The sequence below is a fragment of the Ictidomys tridecemlineatus genome, chromosome 4 (assembly GCF_052094955.1).
Source record: "Ictidomys tridecemlineatus isolate mIctTri1 chromosome 4, mIctTri1.hap1, whole genome shotgun sequence".
NCBI lineage: Eukaryota > Metazoa > Chordata > Mammalia > Rodentia > Sciuridae > Ictidomys > Ictidomys tridecemlineatus.
The window spans coordinates 45,670,253-45,691,967 of NC_135480.1; the positions used below are offsets into that span (position 1 = coordinate 45,670,253).

The following is a 21,715-nucleotide window of genomic DNA, read 5'->3' on the forward strand; positions in this document are numbered from 1 at the left end:
CCTGCCTCAGCTCCCTGAGCTACTTGGATTGCAGGAATGTGCCACCACGCGGAATCTCCCCCCCCCCCCTCATGGCAATTTAAAAATATTTTTTAAATTAAATTTCTTTTCCAAAATTACCAGGCAGTTTTGTATGTCTTATACACTGACATAAACTTTTCCCAAACACATTTGGGAACAAATGCAACTCTGGGATAGATCTACTACAGTTGACATGGGTTGAGCTCATCGTAACTCGAGACAGTGCCTTTATGTAGCCTGTAGTGCAAATGGTGTCTCCCAGAGTTGGGTGTACAAAACTACAAAACATGATCAATGGCACTTGTTTTTAGAAACATACCAATTACATATACATAATTTATAATTATGTCAGACTTCTGTGTATTGTGCTTATAATTTATATATTTTGAAAAAAAATCTTGTGTTTTAGTTAATTCAACTAGATAAGTGAAGGTTCATAAAGGTAGCTTCTATTAAGCTTCCTTTTATTTCTGTAGCAAGTTCCCATATACTCAGGTCTCATATGGAACTTCTTTTTTTTTTTTTTTTTTTAACTGATATAGAAACCTTTTTCTAAAACTTTACCATCTGTTTTGATTATCAAAATTTTATATGTTTCATCTTAATGTATACTAAGGCAAATCCCTCTTATTCTTTTTATAATTTTCTTGACTATTGTCAAAAATGACTTCATAATTACGTGTTTTAATGTATTATTATGTATTATTTTATCCAGTTTATAAAAGAAAAATAAACTAAGTGTGGTAGCACACACCTGTGAACCCAGCTATTCTAGAGACTGAGATAGACGGATCACAAGTTGAAGGCTAGCTTGGTAAACTTAGTGAGACTTTGTCTCAAAATAAAATTTTAAAAAGGGCTGGGGATGTAGCTCATTGGTAAGAGCACTTATCTAGCATGAGCGAGGCTTTGGATATTCAGTCCTCAGTGTTGAAAGGGAAGAAAGGGAAAAGAACAAAGAATGAATTTTAATTCATTTTGGGAGGCCTAATATTTTTTAAGTAACCTTTTATTTTGAGATCTTTAAAGATAGTCAGTTATAAGAAATTATAAATAGCTGAGCACAGTGGTACATGCCTGTAATCCCAGCAACTCGGGAGGCTGAAGCAGGATGATTGCAAGTTTGAGGCCAACCTCAGCAACTTAGCAAGACTATGGTTCAAAATAAACTATAAAAAGGGCTGGGGATGTGGCTCAGTGGTTAAGTGCCTCTGGGCTTAATTCCCAGTGCCAAAAAATAAAAAAATAGAAAGAGAGAGAGAAAATTATAGAGAGATCCTGTAGATTCTTGACCCAGTTTCCTCTAATGATCCTCTAATGATTAACATCATATATAACTCTATTGCATATATCACAGGATATTGGCATTGATACAGTCAGGATACAGATCTTCACAAAGATCTTTGTGTTGCCCCCCCACCTTTTTTGGGGGGGAGGGGTGCTAAGGATAGAACCCAGGTGTACTCTATCACTGAGCTACATCCTCAGGCCCCCCCCCTTTTTTTTTTAAGAGAGAGAGAATTTTAATATTTATTTTTTAGTTTTCGGCAGACACAACATCTTTGTTTTTATGTGGTGCTGAGGATCGAATCCCGGCCGCACGCATGCCAGGCGAGCATGCTACTGCTTGAGCCACATCCCCAGCTCCCCCCCAGCCCTTTTTATTTTTTATTTTGAGATAGTGTCTCACTAGGTTGTCCAGGCTATCCTTGAACTTAGGATTCTCCTGTTTCAGCCTCCCAAGTAGCTGGGATTATAGCTATTGCACAGCCATGCCCTGCCACTTCTTGCTTGATTGAATATAATTCACATACCCTAAAATTCAACTTTTTAAATAATTATGTTAGGAAACTGAGACTTAAAAAGGTTTAATACAAAAGAATAAAAGGCAGTTCTGATTATTTCACTGTTCACTTTTTATTATTCTTTTTCCCTTGTCCCCCAGTTTTTATAGTATGTAATCTATTAAGTCTTTTGGAAAAGTGCAAGTTTCATTTTGTTTGCTTGATCTCAAGGTTGGTGAAGATCTTCGGCAGGATATGTTAGCTTTACAGATGATAAAAATTATGGATAAGATCTGGCTTAAAGAAGGACTAGACCTGAGGATGGTAATTTTCAAATGTCTTTCAACTGGCAGAGATCGAGGTAAGTCTATTCGCTGTATCTTGGTATATCTTGGTATACTTCCCCCCCTCCCCTCCCCCCCCCATAGACTCGGCTCGGAATGTATCTGTCATACAGGGATGCTGCCACATCGATGTTCATAGCAGCACAATTCACAATAGCTAGACTGTGGAACCAACCCAGATGCCCTTCAATAGATGAATGGATAAAAAAAATGTGGCATCTATACACAATGGAGTACTATGCAACAATAAAAAATGACAAAATCATAGAATTTGCAGGGAAATGGATGGCACTAGAGCAGATTATGCTTAGTGAAGCTAGTCAATCCCTAAAAAACAAATACCAAATGTCTTCTTTGATATAATGAGAGCAACTATGAACAGAGCAAGGAGGAAGAGCAGGAAGAAAAGACTAATATTAAACAGAGTCATGAGATGGGAGGGAAAGAAAGAGTAAAGGGAAATTGCATGGAAATGAAGGGAGACCCTCATTGCTATACAAAATTACATATAAGAGGTTGTGAGGGGAATGGGAAAATAAACAAGGAGAGTAATGAATTACAGTAGATGGGGTAGAGAGAAAAGATGGGAGGGGAGGGGAGGGGGGATAGTAGGGGATAGGAAAGGTAGCAGAATACAACAATTACTAATTGGGCATTATGTAAAATTGTGGATGTGTAACCGACGTGATTCTGCAATCTGCATTTGGGGTAAAATTGGGAGTTCATAACCCACTTCAATCTAATGTATGAAATATGATATGTCAAGAGCTTTGTAATGTTGTGAACAACCAATAAAAAAATAAAAAATTAAAAAAAAAAAAAAAAAAAAGGTCCTGATACAGAGGCACCATGGCTTCTCTTGTTTCTTATTTTAATCTAGTGTTACTTTATTCATTCAATTGTTAATGATTACTTGCTTTAAAAATACAATTCAGTGTATACCCTAATAAATGCTTTGTAGTTCTCAGAGGTATCTATTAATTAACTCAAGGAGGACTTTATAGACTTTAGCTTTCGAACTAAAAAGAAAACCATATCTAAGTGAAACCAACTTTGTTTCAGTTCTACAGAATAAAAGAGTAATTTGAAAAGTTTTTTAAGAGCAGATTTTTACTTTTTATGTATTATGGGCTCACTAAATGGCAGTCATCATCATCATTTTTTATTTATTTATTTGTTTATTTATTTAGTGCTATGGATGAACCCATGAGTACCTATCCACTGAGTCACATCCCCAGTCCTTTTTATTTATCTTTTTTAAAAGATGGACACAATATCTTTATCTATTTATCTATTTATTTTTTTATGTGGTGCTAAGGATCGAACCCAGTACCTCACAGTGTGAGGTAAGCACTCTACCACTGAGCTATAACTCTAGCCCCAGTCCTTTTTATTTTATTATTTTTTTTTTATTTTTGAGACAGGGTCTTGCTAAGTTGCTGAGGCTAGCTTTGAACTTGGAACCCTTTTGCCTCAATCTCCAGAGTTGCTGGGATTACAGACGTGCCGCCACACCTGCCTTCATTATTATTATTGAACAAATAGTTTTTTGAATACTATGAAGTCACCTGAAATATTACCTCATCTAGACATCCTTCTAATATTTGCCATTAAGTTTGTACTTAAATACTTAACAGTGAAGGGAATTCATTGCAGTCCAAGGCAGTTGATCCTATCCAGAATAAGTGATAGCTGTAAAGTTCTTTCTTGTACTCAATTGAATACTAGGACTGATTGTTGATATCTTTTACCCATTGATTCCAGATCTCTTCATAGAATATTATATAATTAAGTTGGATCCCTCATTAAAGGTTGCTAGTATTGTGGCCTCAGATCTTGAGTTCTGCATTCTTTAGCTATTTATCATAGATGACTTTAAATTACCTTATCACCTGGTTGTTTTCCTCGTAAAAGGGTTCAAGCAATCCATTCTAGGAGAGACACCTGAATTTGGAAGAATACAAAAGAGTGGGCAAAGTGCCTCACACGTAAAGGTTACATACAACTAAAACCAATAAGTCTTCATGATAGTAGCTCCTAAGTCATGTTCTGACTGTTCTATTCTTGTACATTTTGTGTCTTAGACTCACGTGTAGGACATTAACTATTAACTTTGTTATATTTGATCCACTGCTTTTCAGTTTCTTTGATTCCTTTTAAAATCTGATCCTAGGATTAGGGTTGTAGCTCAGTGGGAAAGTGCTTGAGCCTCAGCACTGGGTTCAATCAATTCCTAGTACTACACACACACACACACTCACTCAACTTAAAAAAATAAGTAAACTCTGATTCTTTTTTTTTGGTACTGGGGACTGAACTCAGGGATGCTCGACCACTGAGCTACATCCCCAGCCCTATTTTGTATTTTATTTAGAGACATATTTCACTGAGTTGCTTAGTGCTTCACCATTGCTGGCACTGGGTTTGAGCTCAGACTCTTCCTACCTCAGCCTCATGAACCACTGGGATTACAGGCGTGTGCCACCATGCCTGGCGTAAACTCTCATTCTTACCATCTGTTATTGAACTTCTTAGTTTGTATGAACTTAAAGAACATATATTCCATAGCTTCTGCTAAGTCATTGGGAAAAGCCAAAGGACCAGTCCTGGTGGTGTGCCACGAGAAAATTCCCTTGGGGTGATTGCTACCTCAAGTACAATTTAGGTTGTTTTGTTTTTCTTCTTTTTTTGCATGTGGTGTTGGGGATCCAACCCAGAGCCTCATTCATGGTAGGCAAGTGCTTTACCACAGAGCTACCTCCCTGGTCCTCAAGTATGATATTTTGCTTAATTACTTGTCTTCATTGTATTATCACCCGCTTCCATATTTCTCTCTCGTATCCATCAGGACATTAGAGTCTATAACCTTACTTGCTCAAATTTAGATGTGCAGACTTTATCTTGTCAGGATTAGGAAATCAAGGGCTGGGGATGTGGCTCAAGCGGTATCACGCAAGTCTGACATGCGTGAGGCATGGGATCGATCCTCAGCACCACATACAAACAAAGATGTTGTGTCCGCCGAAAACTAAAAAAAGTAAATAAATATTTTAAAAAATTAAAAAAAATTCTCTCTCATAAAATCACCTTCTGAAAAAAGGGAGGCTTTAAAAAAAAAAAGATTAGGAAATCAAGTCAATTTAAGAATTCTGGGGATATAGCTCAGTTGGTAGAGTGCTTGCCTTGCATGCATAAGGCCCTGGGTTCAATCCCAGCACCACCAAAAAAAAAAAAGAAGAAGAAAAGAAAAATAATTCTAGCTAAAAATGAATAAAAGTTAAATTTAAAAAAAAAAGAATTCTTGATTAATTTTCATATAAATGTGAATTATTTATCAAGTAAAGACTTCTCAGTACAAGCTTATCATCTCAATTAGATTAAGTTTTTTTGTTGTTACCATATTTTGTTTCTGTATTTGGACTTCCTCATTCTCATTTTGAAATTCTTAAGTGTCTTATCCTGTGATAAGCTTTCTACTTGTATTATTTCACTGTATCCTTCGTTCTTTTTTTCTTTTTTTTTTTCTTTGTATTTTTGGGAATTGAACCTACGGGTGCTCTGCTATTAAGCTGCACAGCAACCCTTTTTATTTCTGGGGACAATGTCTCACTAATTTGCTGAGTCTGGTCTAGCACTTGGAGTCCTCCTGCTTCAGTGACGCAAGTTGCTGGGATTACAAGTGTGTGACACTGCACCCAACTTGTATCCTTATTTCTCAATGAAGAAATCATGGGTTGGGGTTGTGGCTCAGTGGCGGAGTGCTTGCCTAGCATTTGTGAGGCACTGGATTCAACACCGCATATGAATAAATAAAATTAAAATCCATTGACAACTTAAAAAAAAGAAAGAAAGAAAAAGAAATCACAACACACATCCTCTGTGAAGCTTTTCACAAGCAATTCAGCCTATACCACTGTCTCTTTTGTCTAAACTGAGCAGTTTTATTCTGTAGTCACCAGACATTAATTTTATATTAGTTTTTTATATTAATTTTTATTAACTTTTATATTAGTTTTACTTTCTGCCTGTTTTATATCTTCCCCATTGGATTGATGATCTGTTGTCTGATCAGGGAGTGTATCTAGTACTTTGTATATTTTACACACATTGATTCACTGTTTTGTACATAATCATCAGACATAGAATTAAAATTGGGGGCACTCATTGAAAAATGTTGTCACTATGAACTGTAAATTAGATGATACACCCAAAATATAATCTAGAATTAGAACTTGGCCTTGCATACTTTCTTTCATGGTGTCCTTGGAGGCTTTGGTCAACTTGGGTTTCCTCCACTCTCTTTATCTGAAGCAGATCTTTGTTTCCAGGTCTTTTTTGGTGGGGGAGGGCTACCAGGGATTGAAGTCAGGGGCACTCAACCACTGAGCCATATCCCCAGCCCTATTTTGTATTTTATTTAGAGACAGGGTCTCACTCAGTTGCTTAGCACCTTGCTTTTGCTGAGGCTGACTTCGATCTCACAATCCTTCTGCCTCAGCCTCCCAAGCTGCTGGGATTACAAGCCTGTGCCACTCGTCCAACTCCAGTCATTTATTTTTTAACACAAATATATATATCCTTCATTTAAAAATATATAAATTATGTAATTTGTAAATTAAGTAAAAGTAAATGTTGGTTTTCTTCCATACCTCTCTATTCTTAATTCTAGGCATCGTGCTCACAAGGTATTACCATTTACATAGTCTTCAAGAACTATTTTATATATGTTCCAACAGTTTTTCTTTTTAAGCATTACAGTTCTCCATCTGGATTTTAGTTTTAAAGCATTATTTTAATGACTGTCCTACTTAAGGATATAGAGACCCACCTCACTATAGTCCATTGTATAGATATGCCATAATTTATTTATTTGATAACTTGTTTTAAAGGAATTGCAGAGATAAGGTAAAACAGTTTACCAAGCCAGCAACATTTTCGTTGGGAAGACAAAACATATATTTGAGATTTAAGTATATAACAAGGATGGTCTTAATCTGTTCATCCCATTGAAAGGGCCTAATATTCTCTGAAATACTCTTCCCAAATACACAATGAGAGACAGTTTTTCATGCTGAAATGGAACATTATGTATCTGTAAGTAACTTTACCAGTGAAGTTATTATCATCTAGTTTGTAATCAAAATTATTATCCCTTGGGAATTAGCACGTGAGTATAGACTATAGAGTCTCATATAGTAAAAAATCAACATGTTGGATACTTTGGAAATACAAAACAATATGATTGTTTACTTTTTTTAGCATACCCTGCCAGACTTGATTTTCTTTGAAACTGATAGTTGCTAGTTGATGCCTTCTACCCAAGATTTCAAACTGTAATTTTCTGGTTTTTTTTTTTTCTTTTGGTACTGATGACTAAACCCAGGGACACTTTACTGCTGAGCTACATCCCCAGCCTTTTTTTTTTTTTGAGTCAAAGTCACTGTGTTGCCTTGAACTTGTCATCTTTCTGTCTCAGCCTCATGAGTCACTGGGATTACAGGTGTGCACCACCATACCCAGTGAAAGCTGTAATTTTTTTTTTTTTAGCTGTAAATTTTTAAAAGGCTTAATTTTGGGAGATGTTTTCACATAGTTTAATATTTTATTGTTAAAGGCATGGTGGAACTAGTTCCTGCTTCAGATACCCTCAGAAAAATCCAAGTGGAATATGGTGTGACTGGATCCTTTAAGGATAAACCACTTGCAGAATGGCTGAGGAAATACAATCCCTCTGAGGAAGAATATGAAAAGGTGATTAGCATGTCTCTATTTCTTAATAACTTTGTCAAAAATGTATTACAAAGATTTTGAGTTCCTTGTACAATTCTGGAGAGTAACTGTTTAGAATAAAGTCAAGAAAACAATGTCTTTCTGTAGGTATAGAAAGAATATAAAACTGATGGAATTCAATGGCAGGAATATAAGTGAATTTAAGCTAAATTACCTTCAAAATATTGTAAACATGTACTTAAAGGTCACCAAACCAGTGGTATTTTTATAACTCAGAATGTTATGCTTTTCTAAGACCTTGGAAGAAGTTGTAGAAATGAATAAGAACAGCTAAATGGTTTGTACTTATGAGCATATATTATGGGCTAGCCTCTGGGCTTAAATGCAGGCCCCAAGTTACTCATCGGCTACAGGGCCTTAGGCAAGTTATTTAACTTCTTTGTTCCTCAATGAACTCTGCTGTAAACTATTTTAGTTTATATTATGGTATTATTGTATATACTATACTATGACTGTAAAAATGATAGTATCATAAGGTTATTGTGAGAATTAAATGAGTGTATTGCATGTGTATATAAAGAGAGGAAGAGCATGTACAAGAGAGCATGAGAGAACACACAACAGAGAAAATTGTATTATTGGGAGTATCTTTTTTTTTTGTATTAGTATTAATTTGAATTACATATCAAAAAGAGCAATCTCGGGGCTGGGGATGTGGCTCAAGTGGTAGTGCGCTGCCCTGGCATGAGTGAGGCACTGGGTTCGATCCTCAGCACCACATAAAAATAAAGATATTGTGTCCACCTAAAACAAAAAAATAAATATTTTTAAAAATTGCTAAAAAAAAGGAGTAATCTCTTAGGATATAGGCCAGTCGTGATACTAAACTTGGCTTAAGAAAGACCCATGGGTATAACTAATTAAAAAATTAATGACCCATGAACTCTTGCATAGTGATAGAAGATCCCAGTTTTAATGTCATTTAGCTGCTTAGTTTATATACCATTATTCTGTCACATCTTTTTTTTTTTTTCCTCTCCTTTCTTTCCTCTTTTTGTGGTACTAGGGATCGAACCCAGGGGCCCTTTACCAGTTAACTACATATCCTTTTTAATTTTTTTATCTTGAGACTAGGTCTGGCTAAGATGCCGAGGTTCTCACTAAATTGCTAAGGCTGGCCTCAAATTTTTATAGATCCTCCTGCCTCAGCTTCCCAAGTTGCTCGTATTTCAGGCATGTACCACCATGCCCTGGCTATTGTATCACTTTTGGATATGAAAGTACCATCTGTTGACTTATGTGGGTAAAGCAGATAATTTTTTCCTTTGTGGGTCATTTAAAACTGTAAGATTATTCCCTTTTCTTTCTTTGTGGTCTGGAGGAAGCAATACAGCAGAGGTCAGTGCTTGTTCATAGTAATGTTATCTCTTTTGTGATTCTTGGTAAGTTGTTTGAAACAAAATAATTGTCAAGTAGCATATCTTAAGTAACTTTTGTGCATTTTATATGATTTAATATGTTAAAAGGAATATAGCATAATGGAGACACATTGGATTTAAATCCTGGTCCTAACCAATTATGTAATCTTGGGTAGATGACTTAACCTGTCTCGGTTTTTCTCATCTGTAAAATGACAGTAATAATAACACCTGAGTTATTGGTTTGTTGTGAGATTTTAAATAGGCTAATGTAAACAGAGAAAGGTTTGTGCACTTGGTTTGTGCTAGACTCCTGCTGTTATCACATCATCATCTTTGTTAATGATTCTGGAGGATTATAGAATAAAATTTAACCACATGGACAAGTATAGCCATATGACTGAGCCCTCAGAAATACAGTATTTTGAGAATAAAATGTAAAAATATTCATTATATGTATCTTGCTGTATCTGTATGATATTAGTAATTTTAGTAGTCCCTAGGACATGCAGAACTGAAGTGAAATAAGGTGTTTACCTTCAAGAAATTTTCTGATGACACATTAGGAAGTCACAAAATACAGTAATTGTTATTATTGAATGTTTCAAGGTATAAACTGACTTTCTTTCCCCTACCCCTATTGATCTAACCCAGGGCCTCAGGCTTGCTAGGTTAAGTCCTCTACCACTGAACTAGAGTCCCAGCCCCTGAGCTGACTTTGTTTCACAATTTAGATTAATTTTTGTCCCAGTAATGCTTCTTGTGGTAAGGAGCACAAGGGTATGTGGAGCAGGGTTCCACAAACATGGTGTTTCAAAGCTGTTCACGGTAGGGAATAGCAAGATCTCTACCTTGTAGAAGAAAAAAGCTAGAGTGGCTTTGTTTTTGAAATATGAAAAGGCTGGTTTTTATTATTATAACCTATACAAGCCGAGAAAGTAGATTACTTTTTTGTTGTTGTTTATTTGTTTTTTGTACTAGGGATTGACCAGGGGCACTTGACCACTGAGCTACTTCCCCAACCCTTTTTATTTTTTATTTTAAGTTAGGATCTCTCTAAATTGTTGAGGCCAGCCTTGAACTTGTGATCCTCCTGCCTCAGCCTCCCTAGTCACTGGGATTACAGGCAGATGCCATGCCTAGAATGATTGTGTTTTTAAAGAGCGATGAACTACTTTAATCTTGGTAAACATTGTCTCCTATAACAATTATTTTTTCGGGGCTAGGTTGTGGCTCAGCAGTAGAGCTCTTGCCCAGCATGTGTGAGGCACTGGATTTGATTCTCAGCACCACATATAAATTAATAAATAAATAAAGGTCCCTCAACAACTAAAAAATAATTGTGTGTGTGTGTGTGTGTATACACACACACATATAAATCAAATAAAAATAATTTTTTCTTAATATAATTTTTTATCTTTATTATAGGCTTCTGAAAATTTTATTTATTCTTGTGCTGGATGCTGTGTAGCTACCTATGTTTTAGGCATCTGTGATCGACACAATGATAATATAATGCTTCGAAGTACAGGACATATGTTCCACATTGACTTTGGGAAGTTTTTGGGCCATGCACAGATGTTTGGTAGCTTCAAAAGGTATAATATTATATTGTTAATATTACTTTTACTAAAGAAAAGACACATGTCTTGTGTCACAAATTAATGGCTCAAACCTTGCCCTTTCCTATGCTTTACTTTGTGGCTCTTTTTGAGCCTAATTAAGGATGAAAAGTCCCTGAGAGATAACTTTACCACATAATAGGCAATTGTGAGTGTGTATGTAAACTTCGTTGAAATGAATTGTTGTGTATTTTATTATATATAGTTGTGGTGCTATTAGAAGTAGTTCATTTTCATAACTTCTTTCTGTATGTTTGTACATACTGTTAGATCTCTCTTTAGGTATGTAAATTTATAAATATCATCTTGGATAAAATTTCACATATAACTTCTGTCTAAGTAATGAAAATATTATATCTTGGCTTTTCTGAAAATGTGAATATTCAAGAATTATAGAAATTCAAAACTTCCTGATACCTTTCCTACTTGGAAATTGCAGTAGTTCAAATGACTTAGTTTAATAATCATGCAACAGCAATAGCACTACTTACATATCTACTGTAAATAATATTCTGGGTGTTGAAATTCTATCCCATCTCATTCAAATGTATGATATGTCAAGGTCACTGAACTGTCATGTGTAACTAATTAAAACAAATAAAAAATTTTAAAAAAATAATAATATTCTGTGTGTTCTTTCATTTTAAACAGGGATCGAGCTCCTTTTGTGCTTACGTCTGATATGGCATATGTCATCAATGGGGGTGAAAAGCCAACCATTCGCTTCCAATTATTTGTGGACCTTTGCTGTCAGGCCTACAACTTGATAAGAAAGCAAACAAACCTCTTTCTTAACCTACTTTCACTGGTAACTCCATTCTTTAAAAGCATTTAATTAATTTTCTATAAGTGCATTTGTGTTATAATACCTAAAAAAAGGATATTTTGTGATTTTGGAATAAAGTTTACTGTAGTCACAAATGTCAGCTTTATTATTAACTGAAATATTATAAAATTATAGCTATGTCAAATAAGCAAACATTTAAAAAATATTAGAGTATATCCTGTATGGCTCCATTTATGTAAAATGTAAGAGATAAGTCAACTGAGTAGTGACTCAGAGAATGAGGAGAAGTTGTTAATAAAGCCTATGAGGAACATCTGGAAGCCTGGTGAATATTTTGTGTCTTGACCTGGGGTGTGTTCAGACTGTGAACATTCATCAAGCTGTATGTACTTTTAGAATTTCTGTACTTTTGTGGATATGTATTATACTTAAGTAAAAGATGAAAAAAAATAACCTGTGCTATGATTATCTTGACTAAAATTGATGTGGTAGTAGAATCTGAGGCCTAAACAAAAAGAGGTCTGGATTTCATAACTTTTATTCATAAACATGCTTTGTGATTCATCAAGTCATTTGACTTCCTTTGCGTAGATTTTCTCATTTGTAAGAGAATCACTTAGGTCCCCTAAATAATAACAGATTTCTCAAAACTGTGATTATTTTTGTTTGCTTTATTTCTAAATACTTGATCAGCAGAAAATTTAACTCACATAACTTTTTTTTGTTCTCCTACAGATGATTCCTTCAGGGTTACCAGAACTTACAAGTGTTCAGGACTTGAAATATGTTAGAGATGCTCTTCAACCCCAAACCACAGATGCAGAAGCTACAATTTTTTTCACTAGGTATGGTATATTTAAGTATATTGTTGAAGACACATGTAATTTGGCTTTGATTTGTTTCACCTTTCTTTGTTTGTTTTGCATTGCTGAGGAATTGAACCCAGGGCCTCACACATGCTAGCAAGCCCTTTACCTTTTTAATTTACCTTTAAATTAAATATTATCTTTACCTAATTTAAACAAATACTATTTACCAAAAATCTGATTTAGAGGGAAAAATTATGATTCATAGTATTTAGCAAATAATAGGTGTCAAAATTTATTTAAGCTGGGGAGGTAGCTCAGTGATAGAGCACAGGCCTACCATATGAGGCCCTGAGTAATCATCAGCATTGCAAGCAAAAAAAAAAAGTTTACTTACTGAAGTAATGTGAATGATTTGCAATAGTCTTTTAAAAATAATTTGTCTCAAAGTTATTTAATGTATGGACCCAGTTATAAAATTCTATTTATAAACTAGTTCTAAGAAGCATGTTTCCTACAGGACCAAGTACCTCTTTCAGGTTTCTTTCTGAACTTCTGTGCTAATCTGTTTTTCAGGATTCTACCTTAACAGTTCTCACAGATACCCTAAGTGCTTAAAACAGCAAACTCTGGGACAATGCCCTTAGTAAACTATTACTGTGTGACATAGTACTTGAAACACATATGCCAGTGGGGCATTTGATTGTATTATTATTGCCTTAAAAGCAGATCTTCCTGGCAAATATGTTCTCAAAGTCTGGTAACCTGGTTGGTCACTAGGTACTGCTGCCATAACATCATAAAATCATACCGGGAAAGGACACATGAGGTCATGTTCTGTGCCCCCCCCCCTTTCTCCAGTTCCCGAGAATTGAACCCAGGAACATTCTACCTCTGAGCTACATTCCATGCCCAAACACAGTATCTAGGCTGGCCTCAAACTTTCAATCCTCCTGTCTTAGTCTCCCAAGTCACTGGGATTATAGTTATGTGCGGTCATTCCTGGCTGAGCTCACATTCTTTTCCCTCTTTTTTTTTTCTTGCTTTCTTCCTCTTGGTGGAGAGGAGTTCTGTAATATTACCCTGGACTTCCCTAATCTTAGCAATCTGGGCCAAACTGAATTGAAGTGAGCTGACTATTGTATAGCCTTCTGAACAAATCCTGACAATTTAGGTATTGACTGACTTTGTTTTATATTTTGAAAGAGATTCATTGGCTCCCCTAGGCAAGACTACAAAACAGGCATGCATTTGTCTATTTGGACTTCTATAACAAAATTGCCATTATTATTATCTCAGAGTTCAAGATCAAGAAGCCAGCTGACTAGGTTTATGATGAGGATTCCCTTTGTAGATTGAAGATGACACTTTCTTGCTTTGTCCTTACATAGTTTGTGTGTGGGTATCTGTATGTCTGTGTGTCTCTCTCTTTCTCTCTCATCTTTTCCTATAAGGACACAGCTGTTGGATCAAGTCTTCACCCTAATGACCTTATTTAACGTTAATTACCTCCTTAAAGGCCCCATTTCCAAATATATTCACGGTGAGGTTGGGGTTTCAATATAGGAATTTTAGGGAACACAAACATTCAAGTCCACAGCAAGGCAAAAACCTGTGTTGGAAGTTCTTATGCTTCTCTGAATCTCTTATTCTCTGGGTTCCTTAACCCAGTTTCTGAATCTTATCTACTTATCTGAAATGTTTTATCCAGGCCTACTTTCCAAATTATATCTGCCAAACTCTCCATTTTATCTTTTTTTCCTAAATGAATGAAATTGTGATTATCCAAAAGAAATCTGACACCAAATTCTACATTCTATTATTTGACATAATTTTTTAAATTTGGATTTTTATAATAAAATAGCAAAGTCATCTTTTTAGAATTATCTGTTATCATCTATTCCTAATAGCTCTTTAATTAGTCTTGCGCCTCATAGGGCTCAGAAAAATAAGCTTGGTGTGGTGGCTCACATCTATAAGGCCAGCCGCTTGGGAGACTGAGGCAGGAGGATTGGGAGTTCAGAGCTAGCCTCAGCAACTTAGCGAGGTGCTAAGCAACTCAGATCCTGTCTCTAAATAAAATATAAAATGGGACTGGGGATGTGGCTCCAGTAGTCAAGGGCTCTTGAGTTCAATCCTTCCTCCAAAAAGCGTCATTTCTTTCTGGTGGTAAAAATTTTTTTGTTGGGGTGAGATATATTTTAACAAGTCTTTGGCCTAAAGAACACAGGGAATCCTTGGCAGAGTGAGAATGGGCTTAATATTTTAAAAGAAATAAAAATGGTGGCTGGGGCTGTAGCTGAGGGGTAGAGTGCTTGCTTCGCGTGCATGAGGCATTGGTTTGATCCTCAGCACTACATAAAAACATAAATCAAATAAAATAAAGGTATTGTGTCCATCTACAACTAAAAAAATATTTTTAAAAAAGAAATGAAAGTATTTTCATATGATATTATGTTGAAAGAATTTAGCATATGTTTCCATGGAGATTTGCTGTTAACGCATTTTCTGATTATTTTGCAGGCTGATTGAATCAAGTTTGGGAAGCATTGCCACAAAGTTTAATTTCTTCATTCACAATCTTGCTCAGCTACGTTTTTCTGGTCTTCCTTCTAATGATGAGCCCATCCTTTCATTTTCACCCAAAACATACTCTTTTAGACAAGATGGTCGAATCAAGGAAGTTTCTGTTTTCACATATCATAAGAAATACAACCCCGATAAACACTATGTAAGTTTGGTTTTAGGTAGACGATTGTGCATGCATTATTGTTGTCCTTCATATGCCCTTCTGCTAGAATTCCAGGGATTTGTTCTGTTCATGCTCATATCATCCACGGGTGGGCCAAAAATAAATGTATCTGAAGCATCCCTAATTTTTTGTGGTATTTATATGGTATTTATTGGTATTTGACATTTATTTCTTGTTAAAGGTGCTTTAAAATTATGAGGGCTAAAAGAGTAATGCTATTCTGCTTTCTCATTCCTTCAATTTTTTCAGAGGTAAATTTTGCTAATTATAATATTTTAAGCAATATAAATCAAATCAAAAAGTTTTAAGCTCCCATTCTACCCTCTAATAAAGTATTATAGCACACACAGCTACACAATTTGTTTTTAAATAAAAATAATATTTTTTACCCACTTGAGAATATGTGATATATTATACATGATATAATATACATTATCATGTGTAGTGTTTTCACCCTTGTGCTAAATTTATTTATTTATGTATTCATTCACTCATTTTTGTGGTGCTGAAGATCAGATCCAATGCTTTGTGCCTATGTAAGCACTACCACTGATTTAACACACCCACCTCTTGTGTTAATGTTTTTATCAGCACTCAGTTTTTAAATTTTTTGATGAATTGGTAGGTTTTAGAAATTCATTATTTTAACCATCTTATTGAATAGTACTTTTTTCCTTATGATTTATCATGGCACCTTTAATTCTAGTTTATATAAATGCTTATCCCTGAATTTATTTCTGATTTCTATGGATATATCTACTTCTCTGTACTGGTATTATACTCTTTGAGTATAATAGTTTAATAGTTTAAATGTTCATCACCCACCCCATAGTTGTTTTATTTTCCTTTTTCCTATTTGCTTTCTTAACTTTTTACCATTTTTACTGGAAATGCACTAACTTTATAGATTTGGAAAGTAAATTTATTACATTTAATCCTGTAAATAAAATGGCTTTTACTTTCAAGTTCTTGTTTATATACCTCACAATGGTTATGGTCACCAGTGTTTTCCCCCCTAGTACAGGGAATTGATCCCAGGGGCACTCTACCATAGGGTTTCCATAAATTACCCAGATTGGCCTTGAACTTCTTAATCCTCCTTCCTCAGCCTTCCAAGTACTTGGGATTATAGGGTAGCACTGCCATGCCCTGCTATTATCACTCTTAGAATGCAGTTTATGTACTATAAATACAATGGCATATTTGCTATTTCTTGTTGTTGGCATATTTTACCAATAAAAGCACTTGGACTATAAATTTCTTTTTCTGTCAGGAAAGGAAGTTTCTTATAAATTTAATCTACTTGTTGTGTGATTTCTTCTCAGATTTATGTAGTCCGAATTTTGAGAGAAGGACAGCTTGAACCATCATTTGTATTCCGGACATTTGACGAGTTTCAGGAACTTCACAATAAGCTCAGTATTATTTTTCCACTTTGGAAGTTACCTGGGTATGTTCCCATTCTTGTACAAATTAATTCTTTTTTTAGGAAACAATTTTTCTCAAATGCAGCTAAAAGCTTTATGTTAGCACTTAGATACTATAGACAATATCTGGCTTGTTTTCTTTTGTATCATGAGAGCCTAATACAGAACTTGACATAGACAAGGAGCTGTAAGTTTTTGTTGAATGAAAAAAAAGGTCTATGTAATCAAGATTTTTTTTTAATAGATACACAATACCTTTATTTAATTTATTTATTTGTGGTGCTGGGGATTGAACCCAGGGCCTTGTTCATATGAGGCAAGCACTCTACCAACTGAGCTGTATCCCCAACCCTAATCAAGATCTTAAAATATGGAATTCTCCAAACTCCTAATTTTAGTTGAAGCTTTTGACTTTGTTGTTTCTACAATATCAAGCAACAGAAGATAATTTGTAATATTGATTTTAAAAAGTCTCTTGCTGAATCACTACAGAGATAATTATGAGCCATACTGAGCTCCTCTGATAACTAACAAACTAAAAAAGATATCACTAAAACTGTTAATCACAATCTTAGGGCTTAGTTTTGAATCTGATACCCTTTGGAAACCTAGTTTTATAGTGGCTTAATGAACAGATTTCTTGTGTCAAGTTGTTCAAATTCTTTTCAGACTAAATTTCAAAAGTAACAGAGGCAAAGTGGTATTAGTATTAATTTCCATATGTAGTCTTTTCTTTCTACTGCCACCAAAGAGATTATCCTTTCAGTACCTGATTTAGGCCCTGTCATTATTTGGGGATTCTATTGATGCTTACAATGGCTGTGGTTGATTAAGTAATGATTCTTTCAGAGACCAGATTTGATAAATATTTGTGAATGATTAAAGTTGAGAAGAAATAGTAGAAAATGAAAATGGCTAATTGAATTGTTTTGTCTCTTGTACTTTGAAGATAAATTACAGAAAAAAATACTATATAACTGTTTAAGAATCCACTTTTATCCTGAAGTATGTAAAGAAGTAGCAGGGCATGATACTGCACATCTGTAATCCCAGCAATTCGCAAGGCTGAGGCAGGAGAATTTCAAGTTTGAGGATAGCCTCAGCAACTTAGTGAGACCCTGTCTCAAAAATAAAATTTAAGCCAGGAACAGTGACACTCATGTATCCTTCCAGCTCAAGAGGCTGAGGCAGAAGGATCTCAAGTTCAAAGCCAGCCTCAGCAAAAGTGAGGTGCTAAACAACTCAGAGAGATCTTATCTCTAAATAAAATACAAAATAGGGCTAGGGATATGGCCCAGTGGTTGAGTGCCCCTGAGTTCAATCTCTGGTACCCCAAAAAATAAAATAAAATTTTAAAAGCTGAGGATATAATTCAGTGATAAAGTGCCCTTGGGTATAGTCCCCATAGGGCGGGGTGGGGGGGGGAGAAAAAGAAGTATGTAAAAAAGCATATTTGTAAGGAAGCATTGTACTTGATTCTATAAATATTTCCAGATCAAATATTTTTTAATATTATTTTTTAGTTTTACGTGAACAGGATATCTTTATTTTTATGTGGTGCTGAAAATCGAACCCAGTGCCTCATGCATTCTAGGCAAGTGTGCTACCACTTGAACCACGTCCCCAGCCCCCAGATCAAATAATTTTAATTCCACTTTTGTTTTTTTGTACTGGGGATTGAACTCAGGCATTCAACCATTGAGCCACATCCCCAGCCCTAATTTGTATTTTATTTAGAAATAGGGCCTCACTGAGTTGCTTAGCGCCTTGCTAAATTGCTGAAGCTGGCTTTGAACTTTGGATCTTCCACCTCCTGAGCTGCTGGAATTACAGGCATGTGCCACTTACACCTGGCAAATTCCACCTTTTATTTTATTTTATTTTATAGCTTTCCTAATAGGATGGTTCTAGGAAGAACACACATAAAAGATGTAGCAGCCAAGAGGAAAGTTGAGTTGAACAGTTATTTACAGAATTTGATGAGTGCTTCAACAGATGTAGCAGAGGTAAGCTTCCTATGTAATAAGTGATAACATAATAATATATCCTTTGTGCCCCATAAAACTAATTAATCTTTTTTCTCTTCAATCTTAGTGTGATCTTGTTTGTACTTTTTTCCACCCTTTAATTCGTGATGAGAAAGCTGAAGGAATAGCTAGGTCTGCAGGTGAGATTACTTTTTTCTCTTTGTTGGTAATTCATGGCCTGCAAATCTAACTTCTCAGTGAATGTGGTAGAGTGACAGGTGGTCTGCTGGTCCATGAGAATGGGAAGAGAGTATTTTTAAGCCAGTCTACTTCTGGATAAAGTTAACTTTCCAGTGACCTACCAGGTTCTTTACTTTCCTCCACTGTATGTCTCCCCAACCCACATGCAGAGGTTCTGGAAGTAAAGCAAAATTGTTTTGTTGAAGCTTAAACCATTGCAAGCAGGATAAAATAAGGAGAAAAATATTTGTATTTTCAGGTGCAGGTCCCTTCAGTCCTACTCCAGGCCAAATAGGAGGAGCAGTGAAGTTATCTGTCTCTTACCGAAATGGTACTCTGTTCATCATGGTGATGCACATCAAAGATCTTGTGAGTGATCACAAATAATGATGGTTATAGAAGAAATTGATGCCTTAGTAGAAAGTATTACTGTTAAGGGACTGCTTTTCTTTATAGGTTACTGAAGATGGGGCTGATCCAAATCCATATGTCAAAACATACCTACTTCCAGATACCCACAAGACATCCAAACGTAAAACCAAAATTTCACGAAAAACTAGGAATCCAACATTCAATGAAATGGTAGGTTAAAATCATTTCTAAAAATTTCCTAGATTTGTTTTTTTGAGATTTAAATTTTAAGATATTTTAAATGTAAAGATTTTAGGTATTGGGCTGGGGTTGTGGCTCAGTGGTAGAGTGCTTGACTAGCACATGTGAGGTACGGGGTTCAATTCTCAGCACCACATGTAAATAAATGAATAAAATAAAGGTCCATCAACAACTAAAAATTAAAAAAAAAAAAGATTTTAAAGGGCTGGGGCTGTGACTCAGCAGTAGCGCACTTACCTGGCATGTGTGAAGTACTGGGTTCGATTCTCAGCACCACATATAAATAAATAAAGGTTTATCAACAACTTTATTTTATTTTATTTTATTTTTAAAGAGAGAATTTTTAATATTTATTTTTTAGTTTTCGGCGGACACAGCATCTTTGTTTGTATGTGGTGCTGAGGATCGAACCTGGGCCGCATGCATGCCAGGCGAATTTCCCTTCCAATGCATGAACCTCCTCTACAATATTCTCAAGCAGTGGTTCTTCATTGCTTTTGTGTTTAAATACTTCTCAGTTATCTAGTTTGTCCTGGGCAACTACCAACTTTAAGATTTGTTTTGAGGTACTAGGATTGAACCAAAGGACTCATGCATGCTAAGTACTCAGTGTACCATAAAGCCACATTCTTTTGGCGGGGGGGGGGGGGAGTGTGTGCTGGGGATGTGGCTCAAGCGGTAGCGTGCTCGCCTGGCATCGTGCGGCCTGGTTTTATCCTATCCTCAGCACCACATACAAACAAAGATGTTGTGTCCGCTGAAAACTAAAAAATAAAGAAATATATTTAAAAAATATTTATGTTTTTAGCTGTGGTTGGACACAATATCTATCTTTCTTTCTTTCTTTCTTTCTTTATTTTTATGTGATGCTGAGGATCGAACCCAGGACCTCACACATGCTAGGTGAATGCTCTACCACTGAACCACAATCCAAGGCCATAGAGCCATATTCTTAACCCCTTAGATTACTTTTTATACTGAGCTGAAGTCTTTTTTTTTAATAATATTTATTTTTTAGTTTTCAGTGGACACAACATCTTTATTATTATTTTTTTATTTGTTTGTGGTGCTAAGGATTGAACCTAGTGCCCCGCGTATGCCAGGCGAGCACGCTACTGCTTGAGCCACATCCCCAGCTCTGAGCTGAAGTCTTGATGCCGTATAATCACCTGTGGAATCTTAGTTATACCTCTTGGAGCCACAGAAAACTACTCCTTTCTTCCTTCTTCATGGCAGCCCTTCAGATAATTGGAGTTCAAATGCTCCTCCTAGTAAAACATTTTCAGTATTCTCTCCTTCATCTGATAGGTTATAGTTTTAAAATAATTCTCCTTTGAATCTCATTTAATTTGGTGCTAGGGATTGAACCAGTATACTAACAAGCACATACTTTATCACTGAACTATGTTCCCAGCCCCTTAGAATGTGTTTGAATCTCTCTCAGTAACCCTCTTAATATAGAGTGCTCAAAATCAAAAGCTGTAGGCCGGTCACAGTGCAGCATTCTTGTAAACCCAGCAACTCAGGAGACTGAGATAGGAGGATCTCGAGTTCAAAGCCAGCCTCAGCAACTTAGCAAGGCCCTAAACAACTTAGAGAGACCTCATCCTAAAATAAAACATAAGAAGGGTTGGGGATGTGGCTCAGTGGTTAAGTGCCCCTAAGTTCAATCACTGATACCAAAAGAAGGAAAAGAAAGCAGTAAGAAAATCATCAGCTAACAGTATGGAGCATAACTGTGACTTAGATGAGATACTTGTGGTCAACTAATAAGTTCACTAACCTTAGATCTGCTGAAGTCCCTCTACCTTGCCCTTTTATTTAACCACTTCTTTTGTATAAATCACATTATTTTTATACCTTAATGTTACTTCTGTACAGAAGTGTCTGGATAGCTATAGGAAGGAAATCTGAATTTCATCATGGTTATAAATTAAAACCTAAGAAGATGCTTTCTCTTTAAAAACATATTCAATCCTTGGCAAAGACCTATTGGTATTATTCTCAGAAAAGTAGTACTTTTCCTAGTTAGTGTTATACTGTCAAGAAAATGAAATGTGGGGGCTGGGGATGTGGCTCAAGCGGTAGCGCACTTGCCTGGCATGTGCGCGGCCTGGGTTCGATCCTCAGCACCACATACAAAGATGTTGTGTCTGCCGAAAACTAAGAAAAATAAATATTAAAAAATTCTCTCTCCCTCCCTCC

At 35.7% G+C, this 21,715-nt stretch overlaps 1 protein-coding gene across 6 annotated transcripts in view; it reads left to right on the plus strand.

Moving 5' to 3' along the window:
• The window catches only part of Pik3c2a (phosphatidylinositol-4-phosphate 3-kinase catalytic subunit type 2 alpha), a 119,532-nt gene that overhangs the window by 94,995 nt on the left and 2,822 nt on the right, over positions 1-21,715 (plus strand). For 4 of the 6 annotated variants that reach the window (XM_078046404.1, XM_078046406.1, XM_078046407.1 and 1 more), the window contains 11 exons: positions 2,037-2,166; positions 7,764-7,900; positions 10,726-10,895; positions 11,571-11,727; positions 12,442-12,551; positions 15,036-15,243; positions 16,590-16,714; positions 18,580-18,697; positions 18,786-18,858; positions 19,158-19,267; positions 19,355-19,480. In XM_078046404.1, the coding sequence (XP_077902530.1) occupies positions 2,037-2,166; positions 7,764-7,900; positions 10,726-10,895; positions 11,571-11,727; positions 12,442-12,551; positions 15,036-15,243; positions 16,590-16,714; positions 18,580-18,697; positions 18,786-18,858; positions 19,158-19,267; positions 19,355-19,480 (1,464 nt within the window). Of the gene's footprint in view, positions 1-2,036; positions 2,167-7,763; positions 7,901-10,725; positions 10,896-11,570; positions 11,728-12,441; positions 12,552-15,035; positions 15,244-16,589; positions 16,715-18,579; positions 18,698-18,785; positions 18,859-19,157; positions 19,268-19,354; positions 19,481-21,715 lie in introns of those variants that run through there. The other 2 variants (XR_013437737.1, XR_013437738.1) reach the window with 2 other exon arrangements.